This window comes from Rhinatrema bivittatum, chromosome 17, assembly GCF_901001135.1.
Source record: "Rhinatrema bivittatum chromosome 17, aRhiBiv1.1, whole genome shotgun sequence".
NCBI classification, from domain to species: Eukaryota; Metazoa; Chordata; class Amphibia; order Gymnophiona; family Rhinatrematidae; genus Rhinatrema; species Rhinatrema bivittatum.
Window position 1 is genome coordinate 46105200 of NC_042631.1, and position 12363 is coordinate 46117562.

General features: G+C 49.6%; 1 protein-coding gene across 1 annotated transcript in view; it reads right to left on the reverse strand.

Annotated features, from left to right (window-relative positions):
• CD151 (CD151 molecule (Raph blood group)) overlaps nucleotides 1–12363 on the reverse strand; it is a 39780-nt gene that overhangs the window by 25851 nt on the left and 1566 nt on the right. Inside the window, exons 2-3 of the mRNA XM_029583210.1 lie at nucleotides 10753–10944; nucleotides 274–348 (exon numbers count right to left, since the gene is read on the reverse strand). Coding sequence (XP_029439070.1) covers nucleotides 274–348; nucleotides 10753–10944 — 267 coding nt within the window. The remainder of the gene's footprint in view (nucleotides 1–273; nucleotides 349–10752; nucleotides 10945–12363) is intronic.

Genomic DNA, 12363 nt, shown 5'->3' on the forward strand with positions numbered 1-12363 from the left:
ATGCAATGAGCTCCTCGGTGCTGCTGCATAATATGAGGGGGGAGGGGGGGCCTTGTGCTGGTGGCTTTCGGTGCTTTGAATAATGAGGCTTCGGCACACACTGCACCCTCCCCACCCTTCTCCTCCTGTGCTGCTGAGGATGCTGGAGCCATCGGTGCAGCTCTCACCTGCTCCTGACAGGTTATGGTTGTGAGGACAGTGGGGACACTTTGTCTGGTTCTCCACTCCCCGTAAACAGAGAGGGAACCTCTTCCCGTTCCTGCATCCCTTTACCTGCTGGTAGTAGATGTAGGCGAGGACTCCAGCCAGGATCTCCAGCAGGAAGATGCAGAGCAGCAGGATAAAGTACTGCAAAACAAGCAGACATGGTGCGCTCAGTGACAGGACGTCTGCAGAGCCATCTCACCGGCTAAACTGGCTGAGTACATCCAAACTTGCAAAGCCTAGTTAAACACACGCCTTCTGGGGCATGCATCAGATTTTCAGTTTACCCTCCTCCCCTCACAGTCCACGAACGCTGTCAGTGTCTGTGTTCACAGAGAGACGACTTGGGTGCTTCCTCTTTCAAGAATACCTAAGACGCACCCCCCACCTGCTTTGCCACCGCCCGGGCTGTCTGAAAGGTGCCCCCTTGCTGGCAGGCGTGTGCACGCAGTGGGTTGGCAAGGGCACTCCTTGGCAGGGTCAGGCACCGACTTCTCAGAGCCTCACGCTGCCCTTCTGAACTCCCGGGGCTGCCTCTTCAGAACCAGCCGTCTCCCCCATTCCCGGCAAACGTTTAAGCGCTGCTTACATTACAGTCCTAAAGGAGGCAGGAGAGGCTTCTCCACCAGGGGGCAGACACACAACACAGGGCTCTCGAGCTCCAGAGCAGCACCTGGAGACACAGTGGGGCATTCCCTGCTTTAAACTAGAGAAGGAAACCAGTTCTCCTGCCAGCTCGCTCCTATTAGCTCTTACAGCGAGACATCATCTGCCTCTCTCTCTCATCAGACTTCAGGAATGAGGGCACAGCCTCGTGGTTACAGCAGCAGGCCGAGAGCCAGGGGAGCCAGGACTCAAATCCCACTGGCACTCCTTGTGGTCTAGCGCATGACACGTCACCTTCCACTGCCTCGGGGGCTTATTTCCGAAGCTTTATTCCCCCCCCACACACACACACACAGGGCCAGATTTAAGGTTATGGCTCCCATAAGCAGCAGACTGGGGATGGAGGGTTTTGTCCCCAGAAATCAAACAGCAAGCAAAGGTTCTGGACACCTTCAGAAGTTGGTGCCCTTCGCCCTTGCCTGTGCCTAAATCCTGCCCTGCAGAGACACAGAATGGGGAAACGGCTTTAGTAAATGAGGCCCTTAGGGAAATACATACAATACCTGAATCTAACTTACCTTGGGCTAAATCTAAATAAGAGTTTTAATGGTACCTTCCCCTGCTCGTTGTCCCTCACACTGCGAGTCAGGCATCAGGAGCCGAGGGGCCTCCACTACCATCTCTTCCCGCAAGAGAAGGCTTAGAATATTTGGCCTCCTATTTAAAGCATGAAATGCACTCTTCCTCCAGCAGAGGGCAGCATTTTCCCACAGAGCTCAAGCTTCCCTCTTGCAGTACAGGGATAGAGGGAGAGTCCAGGGAACTGCTAATCACGGCACTTACTCCCTGGCCAACTCCGGTCCCCAAGAGCCACAAAGAGGTTGGATTTTTAGGATATCCATCATAAATATGTAGGCCCTGCCGCTGTTGTATGCAAATATAATTCATGCATATTCCTTGTGGATATCCTGAAAATCTGGCCTGTTTATGGCAGCTTTCAGTTCTCATGGACACCCATCTGCTCAAGTTTTCAGGTTATTCCTAAGGGATATGCATGAAAAAGGTTGGCATACAATTGAAGCAAATTTATCTTATGCATATTCATTAGAAACCAAGCAGACTGGGGTCCACCAGGTCTGGAGGTTGCTTATGCTTGCACCCAACCTAAGTTCAGACTGGAGCCTTCAGTGATGGGGCAAGCAGGCTGAGAGAAGCGAGGGTTGCAGTACATTCAACCCCCAGCTCTCACCTACTACACCGGGAATTTCAGTCCAGTCGATTGAAAAAAGTAGTGTGGCTGCCACTTGAATGCACAGAAATAAAGGTCAGTAAGCAAAATAAAATGGTGCAATGCCCTACCATTTTACTGGCCTAACTTCAGACATTTCTTGACCAGCTTTCAGGAGGAGTTAGTCACCCATGAGACCTTTTACTGGCCCAACAAGAAGATGTCATAGTAAATGAACCTTGAGACACACGGAGCCCCGTCTTCAGGCATCCGAATCCTGGAAAGCTCACAGATTAAAACAGCGGGGTCTGAAACGGATCTATCACGGAGTCATTTCCTGGCCCACAAGATACGACCAAAAGTGGTAGCGGCCACAATTGTCTTAGGGGTTGGGTGAATCCAGCAAAGGGCCCAGGCCCTGTGCTTTGGGGGTTCTGGGCCATCACACAGCAGCAATTTCCACGGAAAAATCCTTCCTTGGGGTGCTGAGGGTCCATAATAGCGCCAGCATCTTCTGTCTCCTACCCTGGGCTTAACCCTCCCTCTAACCTCTGCCCCATGGTGGAGTCGGGAGAGCTGCGATTCTTCCCTGTGTCTGCCTCCTCCATTGGCTTCGATCTGAAGTCTGCGGTCTCGTGAGACCCCATCAGCCCCATGCAAGTCAAGCTTCACATCAAAGTCGATAGAGGAGCTGGCATCAAACCCAGGTATGAAAAAGGAGGGGACTGCTTCAAGGTGGCAAGAGATGAGGATTGTGGGGAGGGGCTGTACAGCCTGATTCACCCTCCCCCTGGTAATAACAAAAGCCTGCTCCCTATCGCAGTCTCACTAGCAAATCTGGCAACTTTGAGATTTTGGTCACTCAAACTGGTGGAGATGAAGTCAGTGGTGTTCCCTCCATGACCATGCCAAACACTGTCAAATTACCCACCCTCCATCAGAGGACAAGTTAGACGAAAGTGCCATCAGCACAATGAAGAGACTAAAGACTGCTGTAGACCTGCCCTGAGTCTGCATCGCTTTCTCTTGTTGATGCCTTCAACCTCCAGGTTGGGAGCACCAACGGCTGGCTCAGCGAGTCATGGGTGCCAGAAAACACAGAGTGGAGGCTTCTTACCTTCCTCTCCTCCGCATTTTCCACCTACTCAGAGCTGCCAAGTTACCCATCTCCAGGAGGGAGACTGTTCAGCCACTCCTGGTTTCCATATCAGTGAGATATTTGAGTTCCTGATCTTACCCATTGATTTTAGCTCTATAGGTCCCATAATGCAACAGGATAGAGTTTTCTGAAATCCAGGCCTGGCCTAAAATCTCCTTCCTGGAGCTTAGTAACTTGGTAGCTCTGCTGATTCTCCTCTGTCTCAGTGTATATGTGTGTGACTACTATGGTAGAAAAAACAAACAAACAATAATTTAAAGTTTTGCAAAACCAAATAAATCTTTAAAACGAAAACATGCAGGGTTTTGCATTTGAGTTTCTTAAAGCCAAAACAGCAGTACGGTATAGGAGTGAAGTCCTTCTGTGCACAAAACAGAAGTAGGATTGGAGGGCGATTGCATCTGAATATCTTAAGGTGGCCAAATAGATAGACAAGGTGACAACAAAAGCAAGAAGGATGCTTGGGAGAGGAAAAGCTAACAGTAAAAAAAAAAAAAAGGTGACGTTGCCTCTGTATGACGAGACCTCATTTGGAGTACGGTGTAGAATTCTGGAAACCACAGCCTAAAAGGATATAAAGTGAATAAAGCTGGCTTATAATGGTCAATGGTCTACATCGTAAAGCATACGGGACAAACCTAAACACGTATGCCCTGGAGGAAAGGGGAGATATGACGGAGACATTTAAATACCTCCAAGGAGGCTCTTGAAGAAAGGGTCATAGGAGGAGAGTGACTTGGGAGTAGTGTAGGGAAATAATAAGGTGGTGGGCATATGGAAGAGTCTGCCAGAGGAAGCGAGGACATGAGACCAGGACAGAGTATCACTAGGCTTATTTTTTACCTTTATCCAGCTAAATGAAAATGCGGCCACTTAACCAGCTAAATTCCAGATAGCCAGCCAGATAACTATTTGTTCAGCTAAATTAGGCTGGATAAGTGAGAGCCATTCCAGGGAGGAGCAGAGTTAGTCAGATAACATACGCGACTAACTCTAGTCAACCCGCAGCGCTGTCCTTAACTTTAAGATAGCCGGGACATTCAGCGGCTGAATACGGAGCCCGGTTGTTAACAGGCTTGCCAATGAGACATCACATTACACCTATTTTGGCTGAATTGCATTGGCTCCCTGTTAAGTATCGAGTGAAATACAAGGTTCTATCATTAATTCATTCTTTAATCTATAATTCTGACTCTTCATGGTTATGTACCACGTTAAGAATCTATAAGCCAACGAGAAGCCTTAGATCAGCAAATAAGAATTTGCTAGATGTACCGACAGTAAGAGTAGCGAGGCTGAATTTGACTAGAGAAAGAGCCTTCTCGGTGGCAGGCCCTTTATTGTGGAATTCACTTCCCAATACACTAAGACAAACCGTGAATCATGCTGAGTTAAAAAAATTATTAAAAACACATCTATTTAAAGAAGCATTTGGGGATTTAGACACAGGAAAACACTCAAGTTGAAAGGTTATACGTTGTCAGCGTATATCTAAAGAAGATCTTGTTGACCTAGGCATAGGTTCTTGTATAGACCTCAAAAATGCCGTTCTTTATCGGTATTTATTTTATTTCTATACTTTGTCTTTTTCTTTTCTTACTTTGGTAAAATTTTTAACTAAGTTAGTATAGTTAATTTTAAATAATTAGATAAGTTTATTAGAGGTAGGGTTTATAAGAAACAATTGTAATTTCTCTTTTTCTCTTTTTTCTTTTCATTCTTTCTCCTATTATTATTTTTTATTTTATTTATTTAATTTTTTATTTTAATTTAATTTACTAACTTACTATCTTATCTTTTTGTTTAAATTTTTTGTAAACCGTTTTGGTGAGCGTTCTCGCTTTTAAAAGACGGTATAGAAATGTTTTTAAATAAAAAAATAAAAATAAATACTGTTCTCCTTAACTCATTTTCCTACTTTATTTTTCCTTCTGACTTTCCTCTTTCCTCCCCCTCCATGTCAGACATCACTTTCATCCACCTCACTTTTCTCATCTTTCTTCTTCACGTCTCTTCTTCCTCTGCTTTTCACTAATCTTTTACCCTTCAGCCGTCTCTCTACCTCTAACCTCAGTCCCATTCGTTCAAAATGTCTACCTTCTTTTCCTAATTCCCATAGAAACATGACACAGAAAACGAATGTATGAGCTAAGCTACTTAGTCCATCCTCCCAACTAATTCAGCTTTATAATTCTCATCCCTTCCTTAGAGATCCCCTGTATTTATCCCATGCTTTCCTGAATTCAGATACTGCCTTTGTCTCCACACCCTCTACTGGGAGGCTGTTCCCCACATCCACCACCCTCTCGGTAAAGATTACTCCTGAATCTACCCCCTTTCACCCTCATCTCATGACCCCTCACTCTACAGCCGCCTTTCCGTTGAAAGAGGACCTTCTATGCATGGAAATGTGGGAGTTACTTATATGCCCCTATCCTATCTCCTCTATCTCACCTTTCTTCTAGGGTGTACATGTTTAGATTTTTAAGTCTGTCCCCATAGGCTTTAGACCACCGACTATATTAGCAGCCCATCCTTTGGACCGAGTCCAACCGGTCTGAATCCATTTGATCTCCAGAACTGCACGCGGTATTCCCAATGAGCGATCTCTACCGGGACAATACCATCTGCCTCTCTCTGCTGACCATTCCTCTCCCCATGCAGCCAAGCATCCTGACCCGCCTGTGACCACCTCAAGATCATCAGGTACAATCGCCCCCAGATCCTGCTCAGGAGAATTTCACCTCTAATGCTGGACCCTTGGGTTTTTGCATCCTAAGGGCCTGATTTTAAAAAGCATTTACTCGAGTAAAAACCAGGTTTACTGGAGTAAATTCACTTTACTTGAGTAAGTGGGTTTTTGAAAATTGCTACAATATATGCCATTGACTTGTCTATAGGATTTACTCACATAAGTGTACTTTACTTGAGTAAATGGCTTTTGAAAATTGCTACAATAGTAGCTACATTTACGCATGTAACTCCTTTTGAAAATTACCCCCTGTGCATAACTGCCTGTGTTTTGTTTTTTTCTCTGTTTTTTAATTTTATTTAGTTTCACTTTTCCTCCTACTTAATACTGCGATGATATTAAGTAGGAGGCAGTACAGAAAAGCAGTCTAGATATGTGTTCTAGATGCACCTTTTTTTTTTTTGCATCTGGAGTGAATGCCAATAGCCTCAGTCACATGCATTTGCATGTGATTAGCATTATTAGACTCACTCCGCGTTGGATGCACGTTGAATAGGCGCTAATCCCCCTATTGAATTAGGGGATCCATCAGCGCCCATCCAACCCACGTCCGACTGCCGGTTGCACAATGCGCTCGGCTGAGTGTTCTGTACTGCATCGGCCCCTTAGCCGGCTAACCCCACTCCTCCCGGTTACACCCACAGAACATCCTAACTGGCTAGTGGGCACATCCCACAAGGTTTTCCCCATCTACACCCCAGGCAGGGCGCTAAACCCCAAGTCACAGAACACAGCAGAAAGCTCTAGTCAACTTCTTTTTAATAATCTGGGGGCGGGGGAGGCCTTTAAAAGAGCTCCTTATCATGATAATGATTGTGGGTTACAGGTCGGGACTGCCCGAGAAGGGGCATAACCACAGATTACAGTACATGGCATGCAGCTGGACTCAGAGCGATCTGGAAAGAAGCCTTTATATGTCCCTAGAAAGGACGCTTTACACAAAGTTCAATATTATTTTCTGCTCCCTCACCCCCTTCCCAGCACAACAGAGACATTGATTTTTATAAAAATTCCCTCCCCGCCCCCACCCTGGGCTTCAGTGCCAGCCCCGCCCTGTGCAGACGGGCTCCCTGCACACTGCCACTGCCAGTCCCCAGCTAGACACACACAGCAGGACCACTTCTGTCAGCCATGATACTGAAAAGTCATGTTACACGCTTCCCATCTTTAGAAAAACACGTGCATTATCACTGCATACAGTGGGCTAAAGCCAGGCACAGGGAGATAAGAGGCCTTGGCTTGGGTTGCTGGCACAGTCGGGATTAGAACCCTCATCCCAAGTCATCACAGCACTTGGCTTCCCAAACGCTCTCCTTCCCTGCTCTCGGCCTCACTGCAGCAGTCTGGGAGATCGGGGCGCCCTGTACGGGGACGGTCTCGCCGAGGAGGAAGAACAGGGGCAGAGAAGACACGGGCAGGCGTGCGCGCAGGCCCCGAGACGTAGGTGTGCTTTTAGGAACCAGCCTCCGAGCAGAGCACTCACTGCATTCCAGGCATTCCCTGCCACCCCTGCCTCTTATCTCACGCGCAGGCACAGTCCCCCCCCCCCCCCCTCATAGCAAGGCCCTGACTCACACTAATGAATGCAGCACTTTTACACGCTGCGGCCCAGGCAGGGGGAGAGAGAGAGGGAGGGGACCCCTGGTACTGCCACTGCCCCAGGGAAGGCAGGAGACGGAACGGGGGAGGGGAAGGGGGCGGGGAAGCCTGGCACTGTCACCAGGCTGGGGGAAGGGAACCTGGCATCACCTCTGTACAGGAGCCGAACACTGCCCCCGCCCCCAAGGAAAGGAGATAAAGGGCGGGCACTGCAAGGATTTCATCAGGCAAAGCCTTACGAGGAGAGAGCTGCTGGACTCCCACCCGCCGCTTACATTTAGCTCTGGACAGAAGTCCCATCATGCTTTCAGTCTGAGCAGATTTTCTTCCTCAGGAAGTTCGGTGCCTGGGCAGAAGATGCGCTGCTTCAGAACCCGACTGACAGGCTTTAGGTGCGTTTTGTGGCATACTTTTACCCCAAACTTAACTTTGCCTCTATGTCCTTACTGAAGAGATGCTCTCGATACGCAGGTTATGTTGCGGTTTCTGCTCATCTCTGCAGTGAGCTGTCCAAGATTGCTCAGCAGGTGATAGGACCCACGGTGAGCGAGACCCCCAGACCGCAGACCCCCCTTCAGTGCCTGGCCTCCCTGTTCTTTGCTCTCGGCAGGCAGCGGCCATCTGAACCAGTATGGGCTCCAGCTGAACCGGTGCAACGCTCAGAGGTCGACGTTAAAAGCGCAGCTCGCACCAAAATGCTCACCTGCGCGGATACGTGGGCCGCGCGCACGCGATGTGGATTTGAAAAAGCAGCGGGGCACGCGCGTGTGTACCGGGGCATGCGTCAGAAATGATGAGGAGGGGCACGGGCGTTCTGGGACGAGGGCAGCACTGGAGCCGCCGGGAGCGAGCAGGAGCCTCACCCTCCCTCCCGCCAGGGATCTGTTCTGGTTATCGGGGGGGGGGGGGGTCAGTTTCTGGTTGGGGGAAGAGAGGTGAAGGTTGGGTTTTAAGGAAACCGGGAAAGGTGGCAGCGGGGGAGGGAAGGGATCGTGCTCGCCTTGGGGCTGCTGGGACCAACGAGGCCGATTAGGTTTGGTGGAGGAAAGGCTCACATTTGGGCTGTGGGCTCTTAACATTTTTTCATTTTTGGGTGACAGTGACATCTACTTAACTGGCTATGTCTGAAGATATCTGATTAAGTAGAAAATTATCCACCCACACAAGGCTGGATAACTTAGAAACCTTACCGGCTATATACAAACAAGTTATCCGGCTACATGTAACCAGATAACTTTAAGCAAGCGATTTCAGCAAGACGTCTGTCCTGCTGAATATACAGGAGAAGTTATCTGGCTAACTTTAGTCGGATAACTTGTCCACTAAACATCCTACATATCCAGGGCTGACCTTAGCCGGGTGCAGGCCCTGGGGTGAATCTGTCGGCTGTAACCTCCCTGGGGCAGGGACTCATTCTGCCTTCATGTCATTTGCTGTAAAGCTCCCTGGTGGAGGGCCAGATATAAATGCTGAAATATTAAGAAAAATAATAATAATCGGCTGAAATCAATCGCCGGAGGAAACCCGTCTTCATGCACAGAACAGGAGATGAGGAAGGCTAAACTTGTATGAGAACTGAACCCAGTCTGGCACATGCCCTGAGGACAGGGTCTCTGGAATTGCACCAGGAAGTAATCTGGGCCTGCGGGTCCTTGTCTGTCCTCCGATTCCCCGCTTCTCTGACAGAGCTGTACTGAAAACACACTGTCTGCAGATGAGAGATATGTGAAGAGAGCAGGGCCGTTCTAAGGAGGGAAACGGGGCGACTACCCGGAGCCCGCACTTCCAGGGGGCCTGAGATGCTGTCGCTGCCCCCTCCCAATGTCTGACATCGGTTAGGAGCAATGAGGGTCAGGGAGGGGTGGGGGACAGGAGTAGCCATGACCCGAGCACAGAAATCAGCATCAGGTCAGGGCAGGCCGCTTTCTGCACACCTTCTGCACCTCAATATCTCGGGGGGGGGGGGGTCTCTCTTCCCAGCCCCCTCCCCCAACTGAATCAACCCTGGCTCCTGCAGCCCTGAAAGAGAGAGAGAAAGACTGGGAGCGCCAGGGAGAGCGCAAGATACAGAGAAAAGCGGCAAGGACACCTCAGTACTGAGGAAAGAGACAGGCAGGAGCACAGAGAGAGAGAGAGAGGAGCACACGCACAGGAGAGACATTTCACTCCCACCCGAGGGGAACACTGCTTTCTAAAATGGAAACTGAAAGACAGAACCACTTTTCGGTTTCTAGCTTTTCCTGGGCGAGAGGGTTTCCTAATGTCTAAAGCAGGGGCGGCCAGGTTTTCAGGACATCCACAATGAACATGCATGAGCTAGATCTGCCCGCTCTGCCTCCACTGCATGCTAATCTGTCTCATGCATATTCATTGTGGATATCCTGAAAGCCGGACCAGAGTTGGCCACTCCTGGTCTGAAGATTCTCGACCCAGCCCTGACTGAGCAGTCTTCCAGCAGACTCTCCTTGCCATGTTAGCCTTGGCTGCTCCGAGTCTTCTTCTGAGGTTAGAGGGGTGCAAACAGGAATCAGCGTCTGCAAGGATTTAAGCCCGAGACATCTCAGTTTAAGAGATCCAGTTTTACCATCCACGTAACAGTACAGGTGCTTCTGCTTGCCCTGCCAGGTATGAGAGACAGGCTTCATTCCACCTACTGACCTGAAATCACAGCCAAAATGTTTTGGCCTCACAGCTGGCTGTTTCAGTATTTTACAGGATACACAACTGGCATGTGATACCCTTCTAGTTATAAACCTGTCCTGTACATACAGATGATAGCAAGCTGTTCTGCCTAAATATATGGAGCTTATGCCAGTTGTTTTCTGGTTACTTAACTACAATAGTAATAAAAGCAAAGTTAAATTAAACCAGAGAGACAGTAATATTTCAGTATCAGTTAATATTATGAATGCTGAAAGTGAGGTCTTTTAGAGGAGCAGGAGATGTGACCTCTTGCTGGTTGGATGAAACTGAATGTGTCCCTGTGTGAGACAGTGCCCTTGTGCCCTGCACGGCACCGCTGGCAGCGCCTGGTCCCCCGTTATAATCAAACCCAAAATTTCAGAATCTTAAGTGCTTTCTAACCTGTTTTTAAACAATAAAGCAATGCTAAGCACTCCCAAGCTCAAGACATCCCAGGACAGAGAGCTGGAGGCAGGGGGTATGGTGGCCAGCAGACTGGCTCACTGCAGAAAGCAAACTTACGGCTCTCAGCAGGTTCCTCCTCTCCTTGAAGGTCGCGCAGCAGCCCAGGATGCCTGTGATCATGACGATGACCCCCGCAATCACCAGGATGTAGGCGGTGGCCGCGTAGGTGCTGGAGGACAGGAGGCTGATGTAGCTGCTCTTCTCCACGAGAGTCCAGATTCCGACGGCCATCACAGCGCCACCTGCCAGCTGGAGGCGGAGAAGCAAGCACGCACAGGGTCAGCGCAACAGGGCCTCCAACCAGTGTCAAGACGGAAGGACAGACAGACAGCAGATGGAAAGTAAGATGCATTCGGAAACATTGCCTGTGCTGTAGTTTGTGGGTGAATGTGTGTGCAGCGTGCACTGCTTCTGCCTCTGCCAGACCTGGTCAGTGCATATCCTGTACTAGAGCTTCAGTTCTCAGTGTTACACCAACATTTAATCCACTGGACAACTGCCAAAAATAAGGATGCTGACAACCTGCATAATATGCTCATGGGAATAACCAAATGAGTTGTACGTGAGCCTTAGTGATATCTGGCAGGTCTGGGGACCTTGCTGAAGAATGTGGGTGCAATGCCACAGAGTAGAGGTGTGCCACAGAAGAAAGGGGGTGCAAAGCTGCAGAATAGAGGTGTGCCACAGAAGAAAGGGGGTGCAATGCCACAGAGTAGAGGTGTGCCACAGAAGAAGGGGGTGCAATGCCACAGAGTAGAGGGGTGCCACAGAAGAAAGGGGGTGCAATGCCACAGAGTAGAGGTATGTCACAGAAGGGGGGTGCAATGCCACAGAGTAGAGGTGTGTTACAGAAGAAGGGGGTGCAATGCCACAGAGTAGAGGTGTGCCACAGAAGAAAGGGGGTGCAATGCCACAGAGTAGAGGTGTGCCACAGAAGAAAGGGGGTGCAATGCCACAGAGTAGAGGTGTGCCACAGAAGAAGGGGCGTGCAATGCCACAGAATAGAAGTGTGCCACAGAAGAAGGGGGGGTGCAATGCCACAGAGTAGAGGTGTGCCACAGAAGAAGGGGGGTGCAATGCCACAGAGTAGAGGTGTGCCACAGAAGAAGGGGGGTGCAATGCCACAGACTAGAGGTGTGCCACAGACGAAGGGGGGTGCAATGCCACAGAGTAGAGGTGTGCCACAGAAGAAGGAGGGTGCAATGCCACAGAGTAGAGGTGTGCCACAGAAGAAAGGGGGTGCAATGCCACAGAATAGAGGTGTGCCACAGAAGAAGGGGGGTGCAATGCCACAGAGTAGAGGTGTGCCACAGAAGAAAGGGGGTGCAATGCCACAGAGTAGAGGTGTGCCACAGAAGAAAGGGGGTGCAATGCCACAGAGTAGAGGGGTGCCACAGAAGAAGGGGGGTGCAATGCCACAGAGTAGAGGTGTGCCACACAAGAAAGGGGGTGCAAAGCTACAGAGTAGAGGTGTGCCACAGAAGAAAGGGGGTGCAATGCCACAGAGTAGAGGTATGTCACAGAAGGGGGGTGCAATGCCACAGAGTAGAGGTGTGTTACAGAAGAAGGGGGTGCAATGCCACAGAGTAGAGGTGTGCCACAGAAGAAAGGGGGTGCAATGCCACAGAGTAGAGGTGTGCCACAGAAGAAGGGGCGTGCAATGCCACA